A 25917-nucleotide genomic window follows, 5' to 3' on the forward strand; every position below is an offset into this window, starting at 1 on the left:
CCCCTCCTCTCTGCTGAGCACCTGCTGAGATGGACCAGATCTGGCTCCTGTGCTCAGTAAAGATGTGATAATGGAGGCATGGAGGGCCCCTAACTAGGGTGACCATCCAAAATAGGAGACTTTGGAGAGTGAAAGGGACCGCTACAAGTAATTACACTGGGACAAGAATAAGGTAGGACTGTACCAGGCTGGAGGGCCCTGGACTCCAGTGAATTTTGACAAGACCTGGTGGGGAAAAGAAAAAGTGCTAGACTGCTAGACTAGCTAGCCTACCAGCACTGTATAGCTAATACACTCCCTGTCCTTGACTCTGTCCTCCAGCCATGCTAAACAACTTCTTGAATGCTATTCACCAGCCACACCAAACTACTCAGGTTTTAAAATGGAGCCCAGCTATTCCAGGCCCCATACCTTTGCTCACACAGTACCCTCTGCCCAGGAAGCCTTTCCCACACAGAGGGCAGCAGGACAGCTCAAGAGGCCCCTCTGCTTTCCTGACCTCACTGTCTTCTTCCTGTCACTGGATCCCCCAGACCTTCATTTGTGCTGATTGGTTTTCTGGCCCATTATCTGCACCAGACGCTCCCCCACGGGGCTGGGTCCAGTTCCTTTCTGGGTCCCCATTCCTGGTGCATAGAGATTTGTGAGCACTGTCCCTGCCCCGCAGAAATCCGAAACACAGAGGAAGAGGCATCATGCAGGGCTCAAGGCCTCTGTCTGCTGCATGTCAGATGCCTGCTCCCTTTAACTCCCACAACCTCTCAGCTCATTGAACTGAGGCTGCGATTGTAGAAGATGCCTGCATGGCCATCCTTGTTACTGTTCAATAAAGTGAGAAAACAAAGAAAATGCAGCTTTAGAATATGTAATCATGTAAAACATAATTTAGCTTTAGCTTTTCAACTTTACTTTTTATCACAATTATAGCTTTCTGGCCCTCCATTGGGAGTACTTGTCCAGCGTCCTGTCTGGACAACATCGGCCATTGACTGGCTCAGCCCGTCACGGCCTTGGTTTCTTGACCCAGGGAGCTGCAGCGACATCTGTTGGCCAATTTGTGTAAGAGCGGAACCAGCTAAAAAAAAATTTTTTTTTTTTTGCATACATGCACTATCTGCTGATGAATATGGGAACGTTCCTTCTTCCTTTTTGACATGATCCATTCAGCAAGTATTTTATCAAGTGCCTATGATGTGCCAAGCTCTATTCTAGGAAGAAGCTGGGGGTTGTTCTAAGCACTTTACATACATTAACTCATTTTAGTCTGATGGCAATTCTGTAAAGTAGGTATTATTATTCCTACTTTACAAATGAAGAAAGTAAGGTACATAAGATAGATGATCAATTTGTTCAAGGTCACACTGTGAGTAAGGGCTTAGAACTCAGAGCTCATGTGCTTAGACTATAAGCAAGTAAATAAACAAGAAAGATACTTCTTATGAGGGAAATAGAATGATGTAAGAGTGATGGGGAAGTGTGTCCTCTGAATGGGGTAGTCAGGCAGGCTCCTGTGAGAAGGTGGCTTACCCTGAAGAATGGGAAGGAAAGAGCTCTGTAAAGAGCCTAGGAAAAGTCAATCCAGGCAGAAGAAACGGTGAACGCAAAAGTGCTGAGACTGAATATTCAAATACGAGATGGGAGGCCAGTTCTGGCCATTCTACCCCTAAATACCCCTCCAATCGGTCCTTCTTCTTCCCCCAGCTGATCCCAGCCTCTACCTCTATCAGCTGGGTCCCTGCCCCACTCCTCCCTGATCCCTCCACTTCCAGCTTCCCCTTTTGGCCTGTCCTCTGCAGTACAGCTGCCAGGGTGATCCTAAAAATGCATAAATCTGATCCATCTCACTGCCCCACTTAAAACCTGTTCCACTGTCTTCTGGACAAACAAACAAACAAAAAAACCAAACTCTTTGGATTGATTATCTGTAACCTCCCTCCCTATGGCTATGGTCTGGTCCCATGACATGTTAGCTCTTCTGGTTCCCTTCATTTTGTAACCACATCAAAGTCCTTACAGTTCCCTGAAGGTCCCGGGTTGTCTCACCCCAAGGCTCCCCATGTGCTACCCCTTCTACCTGAAATACTCATAAGCCTCTCTTCACCTGCCTAACTGTTCTCATCCTTCAAAACTCAGCCAAAGCAATTCCTCCTCTAGGAAGTCTGTCTCATTTCCCATCTCCCTCACCCCAGCTAACTGTGATGGTCCCTCTCTGGTGCTCTCCTGGCATGCCATGAGTACATGTCAGCACAAATCCACAAGAGAGAAGAGAAATAAAAGGGAAATTTACTCCATGCAGGTAACTACCCCAAATTTTTACTCCCCTGCACCATCTACCTGCTTTTGTTTAATTTTCAGAATCATCAGGAAGTTGTGTTTTGTATTTTTGTTCAGTTTTTATGTAATCAGTAGGAGGGATCGGCTGTAGTGGACTTACTCTGTCTTGGCCAGAATTTGAAACTCCTACATAGTTAATTTTAAGTTGTTGTAATTTTTAAAAGCTAAGAGAAATGAAGTCTCAAAACACCATGAAGACTGTGACAGCAGGAGAAAAGCTCAAAGCTAAGAGGCAAAAACAAATACCTCTCCCATGTTTAGAGTCCTATTTAGATGTCAGGCCACTCCTTCTAAATTGTGGTATCCAGGCCAACAGGATTATTTCTATTTTTTTTTTTTGAATGAGAAGATTAAGGAAGAGCTGGTGATTTGCCTATTTGGTCTCAGATCTAATCCCCTGTCATTCTCCTGCTCTGTATTGCAGGGTATTGACCATTGCAAACTACATTTCCCAAGATTCTTTGAAAATTGGCTTTTAATTAGAGCCTGCCAATAGGAGGGCGAGAAGAGAGGAGAAACCAGAGTACTTCTCCCACTCTCTCTGCTTTGGGCAGCATCCCAGCGACAGCTGTGTTTCTTCTGTGTTCTATTCTTCGTATACCATCTCCCTCAACATCCCTGCTGGGCTGCCCTGGTCCCCAGCTCGGTAACACCACCTCCTCTCTCTGTCCTTCCACAGTACAGGGGGTAGGGGTTTCCCACTGTACCTGATCTCCGGGTTGTCCTACATCCCATTTCCCCTTTCAACCCTTGCAACATTTTTATATCCAGTTTCTTTGATTAGATTCCTGTACTGAAATACTGGCATAGGCTGCAAGGGAGCATCAGAGGAAACAGACCAACTTCTGGCCAGTTAGGAGGGCAATGCATTGATCTAAGTTGCACATTATCTTACAGGAATGTGAAAAATTGTTTTATCTATATAACCAATTTTCTAGGAAAGTCATCTTATAATCAGCAGCATCATCCTTTTGTTTTAATACAGTACCCTGTCATTTAGGATTCTGAATCTTCCTCACCTGTATCACCACTCCTCCCATGTGTTCTTTTAGAACAGGCAGTGGGTAAGTTGTGGAAAATGGAAGTGACTTCGGGGAGACCCAGCAGAGCAGGAGATGAGAACTGAATAAGAACCAGGGCTGGGACAAAGGCAGGACTCCAGCAGTAGTCAGTGCTGCCAAAGAGAAGGTGGGATGGCTTCACCCCAGGACCAAACCAGGGGTCATGGGATCCAGTGGTGTCTGAGTGGGATCACAGGTTTGGCAATTTCCCCAGGCCATATGGCTGGTAAATGGCAGTGAGGGGAGGAGAAAGCTTCCTGGCAGTCTCCAGAAGGGGGTACGGAAACCAGGTTGGAGTTGGGGCAACACCTGACCCAGCCACAGGCCCCATCGCTGGTCCAGGGCAGCAGGCCCAGCATTTGCTGGTCTATGTCCTGCTGTGGGCTTATGAGATAGAAATAAAAGCACAGCCAACGTTTCTCACAAAAGACCTTTAATGGTCTCCTATTTATGATCCCTTTGTTCATTTGTCCTGTTAGAGCTGAATAAACTGTAATAACTTATCTGACATAATAAGGAATGCCATAGGTTCAACAGATAAACCTGGCAGGTGGTCCAGGAATAAGGGCATCACAAAAGAGTCACTCAACAAAAGGGCCACAGACCTGGAGGCCCATCCCAGTTGCTTGTCCCTCCCCACACCCAGGATCCACACACAGTTCCAGGCTCAATCAGGCTCCCACTGGGAAGGAAGAGGCAGCCCCCACCAACCCTCAGCATCTGTGCTAGACCCTAACACTGAGCAGTGGTGCCCCGGGAAGATGGTGTATCCTACGCTCATCCCTCCAAGTGCTCTGCTGATCTGCAGGGCAGACTGTGACCACATCCCGAGTTTGTGACCCCTCCTTCATACCCACTTATCTAGACACTTGTAGTAATCCCTCTGAGGTGGGCAGAGCCTGGTACTATCATCTTACACAAGGGAAAACTGAGGTCAGGTTCCCAGAGGCACACTCACACTGAACGGACAACACCAGTTGGCACTTCTTCTCCCATGCCACATGGCTTGCTGTACCCTGAGTCTCACATTTTCACCTGAAATGCCCAGAGTCGGGGACAGGCAAGATTCTATGCCAAGGGCTGGGTCCCCAAAGTGCCCACCTCTTCATCAACCCTGGTGAGGGACTTGGGCAGAGGGGCAGGCCAGCAGGGAGAGAATTGGGGGGCTATGGGTGGGGAACCAGCCTCTCTTCAGGCACCCTCCTGTTGCCACACACTCAGTTGACCATAAATATGGGAACGGAGTCTTATTAGAATTGCTCAAGGGAAATTTGCTTCTTAAAAGGTCTCTGTAATCTTGCCTTCATAGGAGGGACTTGTGTCATAAAGTCCTCCCTCAGCATTTCTTTTATGAAACCAAGACTTCCATCCACCTGGCTGTACTAAAGAGGAAACTGACTCTAGTTTATCCTCCCATTACATTGCTCCTCTGTCATCTCATTGGCCTGGGCCAGGGAAGAGGGATGTCACACTGGGGCACAGATGCAAGTCCTGAGAGGGGGTTGGGCCTCTTTGCTTCCTCCACCATCCCCCACGTTGCATGGGCCAATATCAGGGCCAAGACCCATCCTCACAGCACCAGGCCCCTGCCCAAATCAAACCGAAGCCAGAGCTTCAGGGGGAGTGGGGACTACAAAGCCATCAAATGTGTACATGTGTGTGTGAATAAGCAAATGCGTGGGACTGGGTCTGTGACCCAAGTTCCAATACAAAGATACTTCGCATTGGAATGCTAGAGCCATTCCAACATGAAAAGCCAGAATAGAACCTGTGCTTGCTGGTCTAAGATCAAACCTCAGAATAGTGGTTTGAAGAAGTTTTTCTTCAGAAGAAAGTTTGAAAGTGAAACCTCAACAGGCAAGACAGATAAAAGCGGCATTGTCCTGGTGGAAGTAGGAATGGGGGGAGGGCTGGAGACCTATCCTTTGCCTCCACCCTCATCTTCCCACCTTAGCAGCCCCTGACAAAGCTCTGTGGAACACCAGGGGTTCCACAGCACCTGATTTGAAAACCAGTGTGTCAGAGTCTATAGATCATGGGTCCTGGGGACCTGTGCTTGACTTCCCTTTTGGGGTGAAGACTTGGGAGTGAGTGACGGGGGACGATGTTCCCCTCCGTGGGCCTCTCTTTGAAGCCGCTGTGCATTGAGCTTACAGGGGAGTGGCAGAGGTGGGGATCCAGCCCCACAGGTAGGCCATTTCAGTCCTGGAGAGAGGACAAAAGTGATGGAGCTGCCTGGGCCAGGATAGCAAAGTCCTAGGCCCAATGCAGGCTTATGCACGAGGGTTGGGGGAGTCTGTTTTGGTCCTTGTTGACTTAAAAAGAAAAACATCAGAACAGATATGGGCTTACATCCATGAGATCCTATAAGAGTTTAAGGTTGGGGCCTAATGCCTCCCTCCGAGATGGATGGAGAATGCCCAGCCCCAGTCGCTGGCAGGAGGGAAGCTGCCTTTGTGGGCTGCTGAAACCACTGGGGATGGGTCAGCAGGGGCTCAGCTCTCAGAGTTAAGAGGCCTGGGTTTCCCCTAGACCCAAATCTCTCCCAAGCATCACTAAGAAGTGACAATTGGCAGCTCTGGTTGATCCTAGAGGGGCCTTGTAACCTGAAGGGAAGGGGCAGGCAGTTTCTGATCCACCTCATGCTTGGGGTTCTCTCATGGGGTAGAGGGGGTTTCAGCCTCTCCTGGGCCTGGGGGCTGGAGGCTCTTCCTAACCTGGGATCAGAGCCAAGGCATCCAAGATGCACCCCCACCTCCCAATCACTGACACTCTCCATGTCTTGTCTGTCTTGGCTGCTGGGACCACTGCCTGTGGGCATGGCATTCCTGAAGAGAATCTGAATTTCCCTCTCAGCTGGGTCACTGAAGCCAAACTGGTCGCATCTCGTTCTGGTTGACCTCAGCATAAGGGAGAGGGGGCAAGAGATGAAGACAGGTGGGAGGAGGCCTCAGCCCACAGCAAACTTCCTGTGTGACCCTAGGCTACTCCTGCATGATGGCAGGAAACTTACAGAGCTGACTTTCGTCACCACTGATTTTCATCTCCACTGACTTTCATCTCCTTTGGGCCTCACAGATTCCTTGAGTCAGGCAGGGAAGGGATTACTGTCCCATTTTCCAGTTAGGGAAACCAAGATCAAGAGGTTGAATGAGTCGCTCAAGGCTACTCAGCTAGGTAGTGACAACCGGAACAGAGAAGCATTGTGGACTTCCAGGCCAGCGTGCTTTTTACTGCACCATGTGGGAACCAGCTTGTCAGCAACTCCCCCAACTGAATCAACACCCCAAGCAAGCCCACTCTCACTGGTCCAGGCTCTGAGGCTGAGGAGGTCTGTGGAGTCCAGCCAAAGAACTCAGTCCTTCTCTCCACAGGGACTGAACTCTTCTCATGGTTGGAAGGCTTAGGAAGTCCCGCTGGCCTTCTGCCTGCATACTTTCACCCCAGGCCATGCTCTTCCCTCCTGCCCAGACTACTATCTACATGTCACCCACCTGGCCTACTGGAAAGTCCCAGTGTGGAGCTGCATGGCCAGCCCAAGCCCCAGATGTGTGGACAGAGAAAGCCAGTACTGTGGGCTGGTGCCAGGGGACCAGTTTGGCTCCCTGACTCCCAATTTCACTCCACGGGCTCACCTGCACAGGCTGACTCCAGATGGAGAGAGGCCCTGCAGAGAAGGACTCAGTTGTGCATGGGTGGCTCCGGGCAGCAGGATCTGGAGCTAACCAGAAGCTTGGAAACATGATCTGGGCCTTTCTCTCAGGAAGAAGCTTTAGTGTCCCACTGGGCTACAGCGCATGGATGTGCAGGAGGGTGCCCAGCCCAGGGGCAAGTGGGGCTAAACTCCAGCCAATGACCACTCAAGAAGCTGTGCATTTCAACATGGGTTCAATCCACATGGAAGGGGCACCATTTCTAATTCAGATCAAGGCACTATACAGACTAGCAGCAACCATGGAGCCCTGAATGCAATGCCTTCCCCGTTACTTCCCCCTGTAACTTTCCCTTGATCATAAGCTTTCCAAGGACAGGTGCTGGGACCAACCCAACTCTGTCTCCAGTGCTCAGCACAGAGTGGAGAAGTTGTCAGGCAAGGATGGTTAAGCCAAATTCAAATGATCTTGACTACTGCCCTTCTGTAGTTCTGGGTCCAAAGAGTAAATAAAAGATTAAATGGGTCCGCGATGCTTCTTACAGCTGGAGAAACTTCAGTTCAGCACTAGGATAAACCCAAAAGGGTGAGTGTGATATTCAAGTGGAAAGAGGTCAAGAAACCAGCCTGACAAAGCTTTTGTGTGACCAGGTTAGAAGAGGTCATTTTGTAGGTGAGTGATCACTCCAAATCCTAAATGGTCATGTACCAGCCCTAAAGGTTCCAGAAGACGACCCTGGAGAGCGTATGCTTACCATGCGTTGTTCCAAAACTTCATCAACTCTACAGCCGCCCAAATGAGGTGCAAACTGCCCAGCAAGCTCTGGAAGGGGGCTGTACGCAGCTGGGACCGCCGAACTGGCCAGAGAAGTTTGTCTGCCCCGAGCTGACGTGGTTCTGACCTGGGGTAGGGGTCCCGAGGGTTGCGTCATCATGAGATCCAAAAGGGAAGGGCTAGGGTGCAGGGCCAGGCGTGTGAACTGGGTAATTTCACGGTGGAAAGTGGTTATAAAGTCCACCTCAGGAGAGGCTGGACTGTGAAGTGCTGAAATCCAGCCTGTATAATAAAATTTTGTTGTCTCCCTTTTCACAAATATGGGACAAGGATAGAAGGGAACAAGAGATCCCTTTGCCCTGCTAATCAATATATTTGCTTGGGTATAAGGCCAACTTCAGGACATCCAAAGCGAGTGTGAAGGTCCTAGCACAGCCCCTCCCCCAAGCCTCGGCAAATACAAGCTCTGGCCTTCGGTGGTGCTGGGGCCCTGGGGCCAGGTGGTGCGTGCTGGCTTGACATCAGGCAACACCCACAGGGACCCAAGAAGGACCCTTCTCAGGGCTGAAGCTGTACAGGTGGTGGTGCTAACAGCTCTCCAAGGCACTCCCTGGGGCCCAGTGAATCCTCGACGGTGGCAGACAGACCGGAGTCAGTGGCTCTGGCTCTGCCCACCAGAACAGAAGCTTTAATGTTCACAAATTCTTGGAGGCAGAGCTGGGAGAGTCCTTTGTGATCATCTAGTCAAACCCCTTGGCTTTCTTGCTAAAGAACTGAGACCCAGAGAGGAAAAGAAACTTGCCCAAGATCACACAGTAAGTGGGCATCAAAGGCCAGACAAGAACAGATACCTTTTAACACTTCCTGCCTCATCATCTGCCTGCTCCATTGCCTTGGAAATGCCCCACATCCCCATCACACCAACACCAGCCAGTGGGTACTGGATACCCATGACACTGGTAACTACTTGGGGGGGTGGGTCATCAACTCCCCAGGGACACAAAGGAGTCCCCCTTCCTTTTAGGTGAGGACATGTCGATGGACCTGCCACCTTCTGGGGAAGGATTCCCTTTGCCAGTGGGCACAGTGGCCTCAGGTGCTCTCTCCTAGCCTGCAGGGCCAGCCCAGCCTAGCCCTGGAGAACCGCAAGGGCAGGAGGACACCGGTGGCCCCAGCCCCTCTGGCCCTCCACTCTTGCTCCTGCAGGATTCCTGATCCCTCATAAGTCTACAAAGGAAGGGAGTGGGCAGACTCTCATCTTCCCACCCGGCCCCCATCTCCCAGGCAACCTCTTCAGGAGCTTGGTGCTTTCTAAAGAACTGTCCCTTCTCTCTCTCTCTGCATGTCTGTGGACAGGACACACACATAAGATGAAAGACAGCTGGGCTATCACATCCTGATGATACTGAAGTAGAACTTGGGCTAATTCACACAATTTGCCTTAGACTAGGTAACTGCTGGTAAGAAAGTCCAATTGCTTTTCTCCACACCTGGGGTCTACAAACCTTCACCAATGTCACTGTCAGTCACAGAGGAACATGGGGTGGAGACAGGGGAGGAAGGGGAGAGGTGTTTGGTGGGTTCAAACTGCAAAAACAACTACATGGAGAATCTATCCACAGGTCTGCCCCTCCCAGCCAGAGGAGGGTGGCCTTCAATGCAGTCACGTTTTAGCTGCCAGAACTGTGTTAATCATCTGCGACAGTAGACATCCTCTCATGTGTCTTGAGCCCCCATCCCCACCCATCCAAGCCCTCATGCCCCATTCTCCTGTTTCTACTCCCCATCCAAAGTCAAACTCAGAGCCGTGGTGGCTTTCCTGGGGGTCAACAGGAAAAGAGAGGGGGATGGAGAGGTGACTGCAGTGAGGGGGTGAAGGTGGTGCATGTGGCCCTGCTGGCATGGTGATGTGGGCCAATCCTGAGGCCAGAGGTTCACCACCATGACCTGGAAGACCACTGGGCCCCCTGGAAGAAACTGGAAGAACAAAGGGGAGGGGGAACCAGGACAGGAAGTAGACAAACAAGCATCCTAGTGCGTGAGAGTGGACCTGGAGCCGCCCAGAGGGAGAGCCAGCCCCAGTCTATCTGTCGTTGAGCTGTGGAGAGCCGGTACCATCCTCCTCTTCCTCCTTGTCGTCCTTCACACCCTTCAGTCTCTGGCGGGCAAAGTCCTCAAACACAATGTCGTCATCGCTGGTGGGAAAGACAAGGAAAATGGGTGTGTGTGCAGGGCAGGGAGAGGAGGCTTAACCAGAGGGGTCAGAGGGCCAGCCCAGCCAGGTGGGGCTCAGAGGCTGGACTCTGGGGCTGGCCTCAGGCAGAAAGGCTTGTTAAGCTGGCACATCTGGATAGCCATCTGTGGCAGTGGGACTGGCCAGTTGTGGCAATACCAGAGGGAGGCATGAGTTTGCCGTTCATGGAAAATGACCCAGTTCTTGAGGAGCTGGGGTTGGGAGACATATTAAATGAGGGGTGGGTGGTGTGGCTGGGCTAGGGCCAGAGGAGGACCTTATTCTCACTGTGAGAGACCAGGCCACCAGTAGTTTCACAGCATATTCTGAATCTCCCAAGAACAAGCCCAAGAAAACCCACTCACCCACCCAAAGAACTGCCCTCAGGAAACAATCCTGTTTTCTGCACAGGAAGAGTGGGCTTGGCTTGAAAGAGAAAACCACGAAGGCCCTTTCTGCAGGGAAGTGTCAGCTCACATTCTATGGTGAGGGAACTCGGATAAGTCAGGGTCTGCTTCAGGGGGAGAGGGGACGGAGTCGGGGGGAGATTGGGGTGAGGGGCAAATCTAAATAGCAGGGCAGAGAAAAGGTGGGTGGGTAAAGAGGGTGCCTGAGTGGGACTTCAGGGCAAAGAGCTGCTTCTAAGAACAGTGAGTTCTCTTCTACCATAAAACACGTCCACATAGGCCCACCCAAGGCCCCAGCCCCACAGAATTCAGTCAGCTGCATGGGGTGTCCTCGTAGCTGACTTAAGACCCCCTATCCCAAATATCTCCTGGTGGACAAAGGAAGGGCAGATTTGGAACTGGAGTAAGAAAGCTGCTTGGCCCTGGAGATGCTTTGTGATGTCCACCCAGGTCCTCCTGCTCTGGCCACTGTCCAGTGATGCACTGGAAATCCACATTGGTCCTCAGGAGTCAGAAGCAACAAGATTCCCCAGAGTCTTCCCCACCCCACAGCCTGATTCCACTGGCTGGGCGCGGGCGAGGCAGGATAGCCCCAGCCCAGGGCCACAAACCAGCCCTGTGACAGCCGAGCCGGTGCTGTGGATGGACGAACAGACTGACGGACTGACGGACGTGCAGGGACGAGGGAGGAAGACAGACCCCACCAAGGCAGGAGGAAGAGGAACAGGCACCGAGGGTCCTTCAAGTCACATGCAGGCAAGCGGGTTGCTGAAGAGGTGAGTAGAGGCAGCTCTCAGCAAACAGAGTTAGACCAGCTGCTCTTCAGGGGTTAATAAGCATAAATGCAAATAACCTGGTAGCCCTGCCCACCACCCAAGATCTGCCCCCCAGACATCTGCTCAAGGTTTGGCTTACTTGGTGTCAAGTTCTATGAGATTGGTATCTACCGGCGCCTCGTTCTCTGTAACTGAACACAGGGCAAGTGAGCGCCTATGGGTTAGTGGTGAGGAGGCTTGGGAGCAAGTGGGCACGGGTCCCCACCCCAGGACAACTAAGCTAAGATGGGGAGGGAAAAGGAAGAAGGGGAGTGGAGAAAGGATGGGCTGGTCCCTTGTCTCAGAAATACTCCAAATCATTTTAAATGCAGGAAGGAGGGTCCAGGGAGTGCTGAGGAGGCCCACAGCATCCCCAGGGTAACAGAAAAATCTCTGGACCCTGCTCCTTTTGGCATTTCTCCAACACGACTTAGATTCATTTGTTGCATGCATGACAGCCACTAACTCTAACACAGCCATTTAATCACATTGTCACATCTCCGAACTTGGGGTATGTTTTATGATCAATGGCATTTCATAGTTTAATTGGAACATTTTTCTTCCTTTGTGCTACATACTATAATGTCTCTTTTGACTGAAACAGTCTTAGGTTTAATGAAAGACGACCAATCTGGTATCACCTGGAAAAATTATGGGGATGGTGTGTCCAGGGACCATCTTATCCATGCAGCCCCTCTGCTACACCTGGATGCAAGCCAGGGCTCCAAGCATGGTCAGTACCCCTCCCAATACCACCCCCAGTCCATGGAAAACAGAGCCAGACCTCTCTGTCTCCTAGGGAATCAGATGCAAAGAGGAGTGTGGGCCTCAAAAAGCATCCTGTGAGCTGGGGAAGAGGGCTGACCCTGGGCTGAAGGCCAACCCAGAGGGAGGTGGGGTGATGGCAGCTGGTGGACAAGGGGGTCAGCTGTCTGGAAACCCCATCCCAGTGACCCACAGACCTTACTCACCTTCTCGATGTGGGGGTTCCTCTTTGGGCTTGGGGTGCATTAGGGTGAAGGGCAGTTCCACGGCCACATCACTGAAACAGAGACCCAGTCCCAGTGAGCCTCAAACCCAATCCCAGGCTGTAAGACTCAATGTCTTCTCAGTTTGAGGACTAGGAAGGATTTCACGGTTAGAGGAGGTAGCTCTGGGGCAAGGGGCAGGAAGAAATCTGGCCTCAAGGCCCAGTTCCATCACTCTCTGAGCATCAGTCTCTCTAGGAGTTGAACTGGGAGAACTTTTCTCCTGGATCCAAAAAGACATGGAAGCTTCCCTTTTCCTGAGAAGGATCCCTAGATTCCCACAAACCTGGAGAGGTCATAGAAGTGGGAAAAGGATCGCCCAGGGCAGTGTGCATCTTGGTCACTGGGTGGCTCTAGAGGTGCCCTGGGACTCTGCTAGCCTCAAATGGCCACAGTCAACCCAGCTTTCCCTGACACTGCTCTTCCCAACTTCCAGGCTGGAACTCCTCCCACCCTCATTCTGTCCTATCTCCCAACATCTCCAGCAGGCTCCTGCAAAAGTGCTTGGGTGGCCCTAGCCCCCCGCAATCTGGATGATGCACTGCTGAGGTCAGTTTAATCAAATTCAAGCTGGATGGGACCCAGGTCTCAGCACTGTCTACATTGTGTACAGAGCCTTGAAGCCGTGTGGGGGTGGAAGGTTGGGAGAGATGCTGCTACTGGTTAGTGCTTCTGAGCAGGCCTTCTCTCCTCTTATCCCTGATTGACAGAATAATAACAAGAGCAGACACTTAACATGGTGCTGACGCTCTGCCAAGGAGTATTCTAGAGTAGCTCACTAAATCTTCACAACAACGCTATTATTATACCCAAAGTACAGATTGGGAAATTGAGACCAAGGAGAAAACCATCTTGTCCAAGGCCACACAGCTATTAAAGGGAAGTAACAGATTGAGGATTCTGACTCCATAATTCACACCCTTGACCACTGTGTGGTAACAGATCAGAATTGAGAAGGTGATTCCACTCATCCTTGGCTCTTCGCTCTGCTCAGGGTGATGTCACCCTACAAGGCCCTGCCAACTGTTGAGTGCCTGCAGGCACTGCCTCATCTTACTGACCTTGCTGTCCAGAGCCCAGCTGAAGGAGGACGGGACATGGGAAACAGGCAGTGCAACCAGAAAGGGCAGTTTCACCAGCCCCACCACTCACTGAAGGGCACTTTCCATCTTCAAGTCTCACTGAGCTCATCCAGAAAGCAGGGATAACTATGCCTACTCTCTAGAACCACTTCCAGGAGATGATGTAGGTAGCAGGCTTGGTAAAACTGACACTCGTGCCTGCCAGAATCATTACCTCCCCTCAATAGGAACATGGGCGTTTCATAAGGGTATTGAAACAATTTGGCTGTGGGTTTTTGTTTTTGTTTTTGTTTTTTGGCTTCCAAAAGGAGATTGCTTCTCCAGATTCACTTGTAAGAATGAGCTGTCAGAATGGAAGCTGTGGAAGATTGAGATTGCCAATCTTTACTAAAGCCATCCAGGATACAGATGGAACAATCTGGACCTTAACCTTCCACCAGGCTATGAGCAATCAAGGGCAGGGGTGTGTGTCTGATTCCTCTCTGAGACCTTGGTCCCAGCACAAGGCTGAGCTCAAGTCTGGGTTCAGGAACTCTTTACTGAATTATATTGAATCAAACCGAATTGAATTAATTTCATCTCTCCAAACGGACTAAGATTTCTTGGGATGAGTAACGTTGGCTGGCATCTTGTGACAGGAAGCAAAACCAATGGGTTTGGGGCACATAGATTTTTGGAATATATATGGATCCAGCTGGCTCCAAGGAATTCTTGTCTACAAAAGCGAATCTCTTCAGGACTTCTTAGCAACACCCAGCCAGCAGTTAGTTCTCATTAGTGTAGAAGTTTGAAAGCCACAAAGCCCACATTTCTCCAAAACATCCTGTAAAACAGACTGATTTGGGGGGGGGCACTCCCAGATCAGTGAAGCCAGCTCTGCTGTCTGCATCCCATCCAAAGCCAGCTCACTTGGATGGGATGGAAGAGCAGAGTGAGGTTTTAAAGGACAAACTGCATCTCCCCAGTTCCTCTGGAGAGGGTTCTAGACTCCATACATGCCTGAGCCTGGCAATCAAAAGTGACTTCTTAGAGTCCTTCCAACCTGCTGCCCGCCGTTCTGGATAGTCAGGCCAATGGTCTGGGCCCTTCAGAAAGTGGGTTGTTCGGGTTGAAGGGAGGGACTTTACCTGGATGCAAGATCTCCCAACAGGCTGGGTGGGTCAGAGGAGGCGGGAGAAGTGGTCAGGAGAGAGTTCAGAGAGGAAGAAAACAGAAAGCACGTTCATTCACCACCTCTGTTCCCCTCTGGGGTAGAGAAGACCCTGGGACACACTCCACCCACCCCTGTACAGTTGTAACTACCCATTCAGGGATATACAGAAATGACCTGAGCCCTGACTAGGGAACTGAGACCCAAGTGCAGCTCAGTCAAACCCCCTGCGAGGCCACACTGGGCCCCAGGATGGTCATCTGTAAAGAAGACATAAAAGCTAAGCCCTGTGCCGCCTGCCCTGGGGAAGCTGGGACTATACAATGGCAGAAGGAAGCACTTTAGGATTCCCCAGGAAGGAGCCTGAGGCAGACTGTGGGTCCTGCAAGAGTCATAGGACACAGGATTTGGGATATGCGACTCTGAGATGTCATATAATACGTGGTGAGTATGACACACTGCCACCTGCACGAGGCATTATTCTAATAATAAAGGGGATTTGATACCTAATGTTATTAGCTTCCCAATCTTGTCATAGAAATTTACAAACTAAAAAAAAAAAATCCCTCTGACAAATTAGAAATCCTAATTCTAAGTTTATAACAACACATAGGCCAATATATGGGGAAAAGTGGGAGTTCTTTCTGAGCTTCCACCAGACTATGCTCCAGGTCAGGGAATATGTTTGGTCCACAACCATGTCCCCAGCACCCAGCCCATGACTTGCAATTAGGGGAGGAGATTTCAGGAAATGTTGGGGGAATTGTTTGAGCCTCTGTTTCCCCATTTGCAAAATGGGAGAGTCAGAGTATCCCTGATCCAACTTTGGGATTTGGAGCTCCTTGAGCCATTTCCCCAGCAGATCAGCCTGGGCATGAGTTGGGGTGGGTACTGTGGGCTGAGATGTGATGGGGAGCACAGAACCCCTTGGAGACCCCAAAGCACAGACTCTGGGGAAGCTTCCCACCACTTCCCACATGACCAGACTGGGGATAGGGAAAAAGAGGAGGAGAAAGAGGAGGAAGAGGAGGAAGAGAAGGAGAGGGGTGGGGAGAGAAAGAGGGAGGGGCAAGAGAGGGGCTGAAGGCCTCCAAAGCAGGAGAGGGAAAGGGGTGGAGGAAGAGGAAGAGGAGCATTGCAGGAGGAAAAGGAGGAACAGGATGCCACTAAGAGGTCCAGCAACAGGCAAAATAGGGCAGGGACACCCCTTGCTGCACCTAGAGGTCTGGGGCTGGGCTGGAGCACTCACCCGCCCCGAGACACCACCAGCTTCACCTTCACTTTGTAGGAAACAATGATGCCCAGGATCTCCCGGTTGGCTCCTTCCCTCAACCTGCAAGGTGACATAGGAAAGCCAGGTCATGGGGCTTGCTGGGCAGGCAAGACACTGCAGGAGTAGGGTGCAGAGGGGCCATCGGCTATCAGTCCCTCTCCTGGCCACTCAGCCACCGCTGCAGGTGGAGCCCAGTGTGTGAGGAAGGCGAGGTCTGCCCTGGGGGAACAGGAGCTCAGAGCCCTGGGTTCCAAGTCTGGCTGTGTGACCCTGGGAACCCCCACTTCCCTCCTGAGGCCTGAGTCCCAGCAGTGCGGTGAGGGGCGGCTCTTCCTGCTTTCAGGTAGATTCCCCTTCTCTTGCTGCTAAACCAGACTGGCAGTTCTGAGAGGTGAGGGCAGTTGGCAGGGGCGGGGGTAACAGACCTGAAGAAGGTGGTGTTTCAACTAGGTCTTGAAGGCAGGTAGGACTTGCGAGCAACTGCTTGGAGGGGAGTGGGTAGCATATGCAGGGGTTGATAAGAGAGCATTTGGGCTGGAGTGGTGGGCAGGGGTGCTGCAGAGGCAAGTCAAACTCCCAGGAAGGGCAGAGCGGGTCCCTACACCCCCAGGTCTCCACTAGAGCAGGGTGGCCTCAGAGAGCCTGTGATGACCTTGGAGCAGGAGTGACCATATGGCCCTGGGATCCCTGCCTTCCAGGGGCACCCCCATGTGGTTTAGCCCAGCTCACTGCCCTCATCTCTCCAGACTCCCCAAGCCCATCCTGATTCATCCTCTCCTGCTAGGACCCTTCCAGAAGCCACTCCCTTCCTTCTAGCCTTGCTCTGCCTCAAGGACACACCCCATCCAACTGAAGACAATAGGTCAGGAGCTGCTGCCTCTTACAGGAAGCCTCTCAGGTTGCCCTCCCCTAGGCAAACCAGCAGAGCCCAGCACTGACTAAGAGAGCCTGGGCTGATGGTCCACCCTGTTCTCTGGGGCAGCCCTGGATAATGGTGGGAGTCGGGGACAGCTTCTCTAGCAGTTCAATCTCCTGAGGATGGGTCCTGGACAAGGCTTGGGAAGGGTGTAGCCAGAGCCCGTGCTGGCACTTGTGGGACCAAAGTGGCTATGAACCTATCTGGGGGAGGGGGGACATCCAGGAGCCTGGGACTAGGGAGGGTGGGTCCTCACAGGGTGCTGGAGGCCAGGTTTGTGTCCTCATGCTTGAGCTTCCCGTCCAGGGCGAGGCCTCGCTTCTCTCGGTTGTTGGCCAGGAAGGGGGTCAGCGTGTAGACCTTGCAGAATGTGGAGCTGGGCGCCACTGTGTCACTGGGAAGAAAGGAGGCAAGTATGGAGATGCCTCCCCAGAGCCAATCCCAGCCTCACCCCCAGCCCAGCCAGGACACGGAGCGCGGCCCTGCTCCAAGCCTCCCTCCCCCATGGCAGGGCCACTTGGGCCAGGCCCAGCTCTGGTAGGGAGACCACTGCCACCAAAAGGGGCACATCTCTCCTCCACACACAAACAGCAGTGACTCTGGAATGATCCAACAGCTTCATTCATGGCTCACATGCAGCCGCAAGTTTTTAAAAATTCAGTGTACTGCTTGGCACTTGCTGTGTGACTAGGATAACTTCTTAGTGGAGAGAGCATGGACTTTATTTTTTTCTACCACATCATGAAAAAATTTCAAACCTACAGGAAAACTGAAAGAGTTGTGCAGTGAACACCCATATACCCAACCTCTGGGTTCTACAATGAAGACTTTACTTGTTTTACCTCATCTCTATCCACCGTGTGTAAGGTGTTTGGATTGCTGAGCTTTTACCTGCTTTTGCTCTATCCCCCACCCCTTTTCAACAATGAGAGAGCTGGGATGCAGCAGGCCTTGGAATTGGAAGAGCCCAGCTCTGCCACTGACCAGCTCTGCGAGGCTGAGCAAGTCACATCTCTCTGGCCCCATTTCCTTCTCTACATACTGGGGCGGCAGCAACCCTGACTTGGAGCGCTTTGTGAGGACTAAGCAAGACTCAGAGTGGGATCGACTCCCCAGCCATCCAGGCTGGTAGGTTAGGTGCCGGGGCCATGCAGATTGGGCATTTTCCATTCTTTATGGATTACATGTTATTTTGGCCTAGAGTCACTTCACTTTACCCCCACCTCTTGCCAGAACACTATGCCTTGTGGCTTTGATTTTCTAAAAATCAAGAGTGGATATAGTACCTAACAGCAGGGAAATGTTTAACCCAATCATCACATGTTCACCTATATGACATTAAAAACAATCTCAAAGACCAAACAGTAACATTCAAAAAATATTTTTAGGTTGCAAAAATACCGATTGCTATTGCATGTAAATAAACATACACATGAAAATTTACATGAAATGCAGTTGCCCCCCAAAATTATTTGCAGGGCCAGGAGAAAAAACAAATGCGTCTTCTAATGGGCCCATCTACTTCCTTTACTTAAGAAAAGATACTTCACTTAGGATCTCTCCTCTTGCCTTAGCTAACAAGCTTGGGACAAAGTTCCCTGGGCTCAACCACAGTAGCCCTCCTTAAACTAGATTTTTCTGTTGTTTAATGTAATTATTTTCTACCCTCCCGCACAAACCCCTTTTATCCAATGACTTGAATTATTCTTTTATGTGTACCTAGTGCCTTACTCTCTTTGCTTTAGCTGCCAGGAAGCTCAGAGCAAAGTCTCTCCCTTCAGTCTAGGTTTCTGGTACAGTGTAATTATTCTTTTCTCACCATAACCCCAGTCCCCTTAGATTCATTAGCTCTTATTTTCTTATTCTAGTTTTAATGGGTCTTTTCCCTGACTGTCACATGCACTTCCTTGTAGCTAAACCAAGTAGATGGTCTCTAAAAGGCTGTTCAGGGTCAGCTACTCTGAGTGCAACAAAGTCTGAGGCCCAGCCCTCTGCCAGGTGGAGAAGAGCCATCTGATCCTGTAACTGGACCCAGGGCTTCTCTTTCCCCCATCCAATCCCACACGTCCAAAGCTGGGCTTTTGCCCACTTACTCAGCCTCTTCCATGGCCACGGGGCACTTGTACTGGGCTGTGTTGAAAAGGCAGATGTCTGCATACTGGCGCACTGGGGAGGAAGAGGGAAATGAGGTGGGGTGAGCCGGGGTACAAATCCCAGGCATCCCAGGCTCCCTGAGTCAGGGAAGTTCAGCACCAGGCAATAGCCGGAGTCCACTGGGGGCTTCTGCAGGAGATGGACCCGTCCTCCACCCAAAGGACAGCCCAGACATGCCCATTCCCTTCCACAACCAAAAGTCTCCTCCTCAGGGAAATCTACCCAGAACCCAGGGAACCTAAAAGAAGAAGGGGCCTCAACAGTAAACTCATTACCTGGCCAATAACCAGCCTGTGTTATCAGTCTCAAAAGCCTTACCCTTTGGCTTAGAGTAGGCCTTGGGCTTCCCTGAGGACCAACAGTTATTTACAAGGCTGTTAATGAAGGGAGAGCCTTCAGCTACCCCAACCCCTGGAAGGAGACTCCTGGGTCGCCCCTGGGCTGGCCCTCTGCCCGGGTACCCGAGATCTTGATCTTCTTCACTGTCTTGTTGGTGTTGTTAGTGACATGGACGTTGACGCTGATGGGTTCTCCGTGGTAGTAGATCTGGGAGGCATAAGAAGGGAGAGGGGTGGATGGGAGGATTCCAAAGCTCTAGAAGAGGTCCCACACACATCTCTGGGATTCCCTAGGCCTTGGCCACTCTGACACTGACCCCAAGTTCATCAGCCACTTCCTACTGATGCTACGCCACCAGGCATATTAGACTTAGTTCCTTTGAGGGATCTTGGAAGATAACTGAGTTAGAAGGTGGTATTTTTGAGTTCCAGTCCTGGGTGGGTCACCAGAAGTAATGGTAACAGTAATAATAACGATAATGAGAATGTGAGCGGTGTGACCTTGGACAGGTTATCTAAGCCTCAGTTTCCCCGTTCATACAATGGAAGGGTTGGAGTAGGTAATATATCAAGTCCCTGACGGCTCTGACGGCCTGGAATTTAGACTTAGGTGGGTCTGAAAGAAGCAGGAGGAAGGTGAGGAGGGGCTGACCCCCTCACTGAGGGAACCAGTTCTGAATCTTCATTGAAGACCCTCAACTTGCATCTTTCCCCTAGCACTTGCCTTCAGCTGCCCCTGCCCCAAGAGAGGGAGAGAGGGTGCCCACACTTCAAGGGGGGACAGTGATGCAGGGATTCGGCCAGGACCCTTTGGGAGGTACAATGACCTTTGAAGTCAATTGCAACATTCAGGCTCATGCCCCCCTCTGCCACCCCTTTAGTCCCCAGGAGGCTTCTCCAAATCCCCCAAGGGAGGTCTCAGCTCCCCGGAGCCCTGTGGTCCTTGGACTGGGGGCAGAAGCTCCTACTTGAGGAGTCCCAGAGGCCATGAGAGAGCTGGGATCTGAGGCTCCAGCCCTGGGAGATTAGCTCCCACCCCCACCCCCACCCCCAAGCCTCCTACCTCCTTATCCAGGGAGGCCTCCAGATGCAAGGGCTTATCTGACATAAGGAACTGCCTGGTGGTTTCGGCTGTGGGCTGGGGGCCAGGCCTCTCTGGGGCATACTGAACCTTCCGGATGACCAGGCGCACAGAATTCCTAATAGAGATGGGCAAAGCACAAGACGATCAGAGTCACCTGCCTCCATCCCCTTCCCTTGTGACCCTCACATCCTTCTTTTACTCAAGAGACTGCTATGGCTACCATGGCTTTAGAATCCAGTCCAAACTGCAGACATTGGCATAGGTCTTGTCACCATCTGGTCCCATTCCAGCCTCCCCCATTCTGTCCCCAGCCTCCCCCACTTTCTCACTGTCATCCTTAATGGTCTATCTAGTTCTCTTCCTGGAGCTCAGCCTACACTGGGTCTCAGCCTATAACACGCTCTTTCGGCTTCTGCCTTCATTTGCTTCCTTCCTCAAGGCCCAGTGAAACAACTGTTCTTACAGGAAACCTTCCTGGATCCGCCCACTCTGATCTTCTCCTGGTCTGAACTCCCACAACATCAGAGGCCAAACCATCCCATGGTCACAATTTAGGTGGATTTGCGTCTTGGTAACCAGCAGGATGCTAAAAAAGGGACCGTGTTTCACTTCCTGCATACCTTAGGTCACCAAATAGTGTGAGCTCCTTAAGGACAGAAGCTTTTGTCCAAATTGTTCACTGTTGTATTCTCAGCACCTATGACAGTGCCTTCTGTCATATAATAGATACCTGCTAAATATCTATTAAATAAGAATGTGCACAGGGGACAAGGGACCCATGAAGAAACAGGGGCTTGGAAAGGTGACAGAGTTCAGTGAGGGGGTACTGATTCCGTCAGGGGCATGCAGGCCAGTAAAGAGGACAAAGACTCGGTGAGAGGGTGGAAGCTCAGAGATGAGATGGGGCTCAAGGAAGGTGATGGGCTCATGGAGGAAAACAGGGACATGAAGATTTGATGAGGGGATGGGGACTCAGTCAAGCAGTCTCCGGGGTGTGCTAGGTATTCCAGCATCCTCATGTCCCAGATAAGCCACCTCCACTCCCTGGAACTGGATAGTCAGGGTTAAAGTCCTGGCTCTCCCCTTACTAATTGTATGACCTTGAGTAAATTAACCTCTATGCCTCTGTTTCTTCATCTGTGCAATGGTGACAAAAGCCAAACCCACTTCTTAGGGTTGCTGTGAGGATTAAATTAGTTCAGACATGTCTACCACTTTGAACTGTGTCTGGTGCCTAATAAGCTCTTGATAAGTGATAATTGCTGTATCATTGTTAGTGACTCTGGCTTGGACTTAAAATATCCCATTGGTGGTCAGTTGAGAGTGCTGGCTCTCAACGTTGCTTCCTCTTCCTTGCTCTAGTTTGGATCCCTGCCACAACCTACAACCCCCTTCCTTTCTCCTTGTTGCAAGTCTTAAGAAGAAAAGGGGGACAAAGAAGCAAGGGAGAAGGGTCCAATCTCCCTACACACGTAAACTGCCCCCTCTGGAGTTAGAGATGCCTGCAATGCATCCTGTGACCACCAGGTGGCAAACTCAGCCCACTCCCTAAGAGGTTGCAGCGCCCTCAGGAAGCAGCTCAGGAGGCAGGGTACATCAGAATTGGGGGCTGAGGCCAGCCTCGCCAGGAGGCAGGGCAGAGCCTGACCCCAGGAAGGGCAGGTATGAGAGCGGGGCTGGGCAGCTCACCCTAGAAGTCAGGGCCAGTTATTTCTGGCTGTTGGCCTGGGGTCTCTGTCTGCCCAGGGCTGTGTCTCTCCAGGAGAATGCTTTCCCTCTCTGAGACATGGCTGACCTCCTGCCCTGGGTAGTTCACTTTCTCCACTTCCCTCCCTTGCTTAGAAGCCTCCACTGACCACCACCACCCCACCACCCCTGCCTCCCCAACCTCCTGCTGCTGGCCTCCCGGGAGAACTGGTTGGGCAATGGGGGTCCAGGCTGGCTGGGAAACATCTTGTTCACTGTTTAAAATAATATGAATTTCGTGGGTTTGTTTTTTTTTTTTTTCCAAAACAAAATAAAAGGACACTCTGTCTGGAGAGGAAGAGATTAGAGGCAGGGAGATAAAGGAAGCAGGTATAGTGGTGCAAAGGAAAAAATGCTGAGGCCCGAGTCAGAACCATTGAGCCACCTCTCCCAGGAAACCCTCATGACCTGCCAGGCTTCCAGAGTGCCCTTCACAGAGCTCCCAAGGCTGGAATGCGGGGCCCCTCCCCGCACACTTCCAGGCATTGTTACTTCTGTCTTCTCTGGACTCAGCCCGTCCTGTCTCCCTCCCTCTGCCAGCAGGCAGCCAATTCCCAGGGGGGGAGGGGGGAGGGCGGTGGGGGGGGGCAGAGGGCTGCGCCTTCTCACCGCTTGTGGATCTTCTCCTCCAGGTTCTCCGCGCAGAAGGCTTTGACTTCGTAGTCCACCCCACAGGCCTGTAGGGAAGGGTCATTGACCACATGGCCTCAGAGGCCAGGCTCCCGCGAGCACCGCCAGCCCACCCTCTTATTTAACAGGGCCTCTGGATGGGAACACCAAGTACCCTCCCCAGCCTGACCCAGCTTACTCTCTGACTCGGGCCCCTGCACTCTGCCTGGTGTGGGGTTGCCTCCCCTACTTGACCTTCCCACAGAGCTGCTCCCTGACCGGGCTCCTCTCCAGACCCCTGCCTGTCTGGGTGGCTGTCCTCATCAAGGCAGCCGCCCAGAAATAACAATAGGCACCTCAACAACCCTGTTCTGGGAGCGCAGACTACACTGGCTGCACCCTTCAGCATCTCACTCCCTGCTCCTGACCCCATGACCAGGCACATCCTATCACCTTCATTTCACAGATGAAGAAATGGGCTCAGAGATCTGAGGCTTGGAACACTCATGGTGTCACGTCTGAGCCTCAGTTTCCCCACCTGTGAAACAGTGATAACTGCACCTCCAGACAAGGCTGCGAGACCAGGCGGTAGTCCAGAGAACATTCTGCAGCCAACACCGAAGCCAGTGAGAATGACTCAGGAGAGCCCCTGGGCACATAACTGAGAGCGTGAGAATGACACCATACCTGCCACCCCTTCTGAAAAGAGACTGCTTATCTGAGGCAGGATCAGCCTGGCCTAGATGCAAGGCGACTTCTACAGGAAGGGCCCCAGCACTCCCCAGAGAGAAAGCCAGGGCCCTGGGGACACAGGGTCATCGACCCAGGGAGATGCTCCTTCGGGGGGTGACCCACCTTCCCTGTGTCTTCAGGCCCCGGCTGCAATGTCACAGAGCATGGGAGGTTGGGAGGGATCTGTTAAGAGGATAGACAGACCTGTCACATTCACCACTGACCTCCCGTGTCTCCCATCCCTGCCACCCCTACACACATTCATTAGACCAGGGACCCCTAAGGACAAGCCATGTCCCTTCCATTAGACTCGGGGATTCAGAGGACAGACCATGGCTCCCCATCAGACCATGCCAAGCCATGTACGTTAGACCAGAGGCCCCTTCACTAAAGCCAAGGATTTCAGTGTTTTTAGTTATCTAAGGGTTTAGCCCAGTACAGTCCCTACAGAACAAGAGTTGGAAAAGGTCTTTCCATGATGTCCACTGTGGTAGGCAGAATAACGGCCCCCCAAAGAGGTCCACATCCTAATCTCCAAAACCTGCGACCATTACCATAAATGGCAAAAGGGACTTTATAGGTGTGATTGAGTTAAGGATCCCAAGATAGGGAGATGCGACTGGATTATCCAGGTAGACCTGATGTAATCACAGGGTCCTTAACAGTGAAAGCAAGAAGCATAATAGTCAGCATCAGAGTGATGGGATTCGAGAAAGACTGGACCTGCCATTGCTGGTTTGAAGATGGAGGAGGGACAGGCTAGGGCCCAAACATGTGAGTGCCTTTCCTCTAGAAGAAGGAAGAGGCAAGGAAACAGATTCCCTCCTAGAGCCTCCAGAAAGAATGCAGCCCTGCTGACACTCGATTTTAGCTCAGTGGGACCTGCTTTTGACTTCTGGACTCCAGAACTGTAAGGTAACACGTCTGTGTTTTAATTGGCAGGTCTAATTACTGCCAGGTTTGTGGTGGTTTGTAACAGCAACCACAGGAAATCCACAAAGGAGAGGATGGCTCCTCCTCTAACCCTCACAGAGAGCCAGGGGATTTCACTGAATCACAGAATCAGAGTCTGAGAAACAGGAAATTTGAAAATCCAGAATCTTGGAGTCTTGGAGGGGAAAGGTGGCAGAGAAGGGAAATCCACAACTTGCCATCCTCGTTTGTGAGCTGGGTTGAAGCCGGGCTAGTGGGCAAATGGTCTGAGGGAGGAGACAGCCTTGTAAAGTGACCCAGGGGCCAGAAAGGGCTCCTTCTGTCTCTGCAGCCCCCACCCCGACCTCCCTTTCTCCCACCAATGACATGGACTCAGGAGGGTCTGAGGAGTAGCCCAGAAGTAAGGGTGACGCCGCTGGCAGTGGCCAGAGACAGTTAGCAGGCGATGTAAGTGCCAGTGCCCTGGTCCCAGCGTACACGGGCAAACTGGTTGGCGTGGAGCTGCTGTCCCAGCTGCCCCCATGTGCCCCGCAGAGGGCTTCCCAGAGATGGTGCTTCTGGAGTGGGGCCCCAGGGGCTGGCAGTCCCTGACCTCAAAGGTGAAGGGGTAGGCATGCTCGCCCAGCTTCTTGATGAGGCGCTCCTGCAGCCGCGTCAGGGGCTTCTTGTCCTCGGGGGCCGGTGGGAAGGACTGCACGTTGGCCACAAACAGGTCCTTGCGAAAGGTCAGGCCCAAGACATCCAGGTCCTCCCGGCCATAGCGGAAGGCGCAGGTCAGTGTCACATATACTGTGGGAGCAGGGGGCACTGAGGAGGGGCCTGGGAGGGCAGCAAGCATGCCTCCCAGAGTGCTAGCCGCAGCCCTGGGGCTGGCTCCAGCGGAGGCACTGGTCTGTCCCAGAGCTCCTGCGGGGAGGGCTGCGCTGCCCTTGGGAGGCAGGTGTTGAGTGCTTGGCCCCTGGGAGTAGGTGGTGCTGACTGCTGGATCAGTTCTGTCCTTCTCCACCCCTACTGCGGCCCAGGGAACGTATGGACAGGGCTGACAGGGTTGACAGCGTTGGTAGGGGCTCGGAAGGAGCACAGTAGGAAAGAGTAGAGGGGTGGAACCAAGTGCTGGGCGGTGTCCGGAAGGCATGGAGTCTTGTCCCAGCTCAACCCCCACCTGCTATCTTCCTGCTGACCTTGGACAATCCCTTAACCTCCCCAGGAATCAATCTTCTCTTCTGTACAATGAGACCCTAACTACTGTCCTGTTCGCATCCCCAGCCTTGCAACAGTGATGATAGATTTATGTAAAAGTGCTCAGAGCATGAAAATGTTCTCCCCAAGTGGGTGTGGGCAGGGCCGCCTCAGGCTGGAGGAGGCTATGGCACCTGATCTGACATTGGCTGGAGCTGTCAAGGGAAAAACCAATGAGGAGGGACAGGGACAGGCTTGTTCCCTTTATCGCCAATGTTCTGCCTGGGAGTCAGGGAGGCCCGGGGCTGGAGGTTATAGGTGAGGAGGAGGCCCCTTGACAGGCTGGGGGAGTGGGCCACAGCCTCACCTCTCCTCTCCTTGAGATACTCAGGATCCACCAGGACCACACCATCTGG

The 25917-nt window shown here is 52.0% G+C and overlaps 1 protein-coding gene across 12 annotated transcripts in view; it reads right to left on the bottom strand.

The window, feature by feature from the left end:
- Nucleotides 1-3811: 3811 nt before the first annotated feature.
- Nucleotides 3812-25917, bottom strand: part of ARRB1 (arrestin beta 1) — a 73597-nt gene continuing 51491 nt past the window's right edge. For 5 of the 12 annotated variants that reach the window (XM_064492719.1, XM_031460344.2, XM_031460353.2 and 2 more), the window contains exons 4-16: nt 25869-25913; nt 24915-25111; nt 23513-23572; nt 22658-22725; nt 20282-20417; nt 19342-19426; nt 18820-18892; nt 16983-17120; nt 15787-15870; nt 14515-14538; nt 12249-12319; nt 11378-11429; nt 3812-10017 (exon numbers count right to left, since the gene is read on the bottom strand). In XM_064492719.1, the coding sequence (XP_064348789.1) occupies nt 9906-10017; nt 11378-11429; nt 12249-12319; nt 14515-14538; nt 15787-15870; nt 16983-17120; nt 18820-18892; nt 19342-19426; nt 20282-20417; nt 22658-22725; nt 23513-23572; nt 24915-25111; nt 25869-25913 (1145 nt within the window). In that variant the 3' untranslated portion in view covers nt 3812-9905. The remainder of the gene's footprint in view (nt 10018-11377; nt 11430-12248; nt 12320-14514; nt 14539-15786; nt 15871-16982; nt 17121-18819; nt 18893-19341; nt 19427-20281; nt 20418-22657; nt 22726-23512; nt 23573-24914; nt 25112-25868; nt 25914-25917) is intronic. The other 7 variants (XM_031460354.2, XM_031460358.2, XM_031460360.2 and 4 more) reach the window with 4 other exon arrangements.

The sequence above is a fragment of the Camelus dromedarius genome, chromosome 12 (assembly GCF_036321535.1).
Source record: "Camelus dromedarius isolate mCamDro1 chromosome 12, mCamDro1.pat, whole genome shotgun sequence".
NCBI classification, from domain to species: Eukaryota; Metazoa; Chordata; class Mammalia; order Artiodactyla; family Camelidae; genus Camelus; species Camelus dromedarius.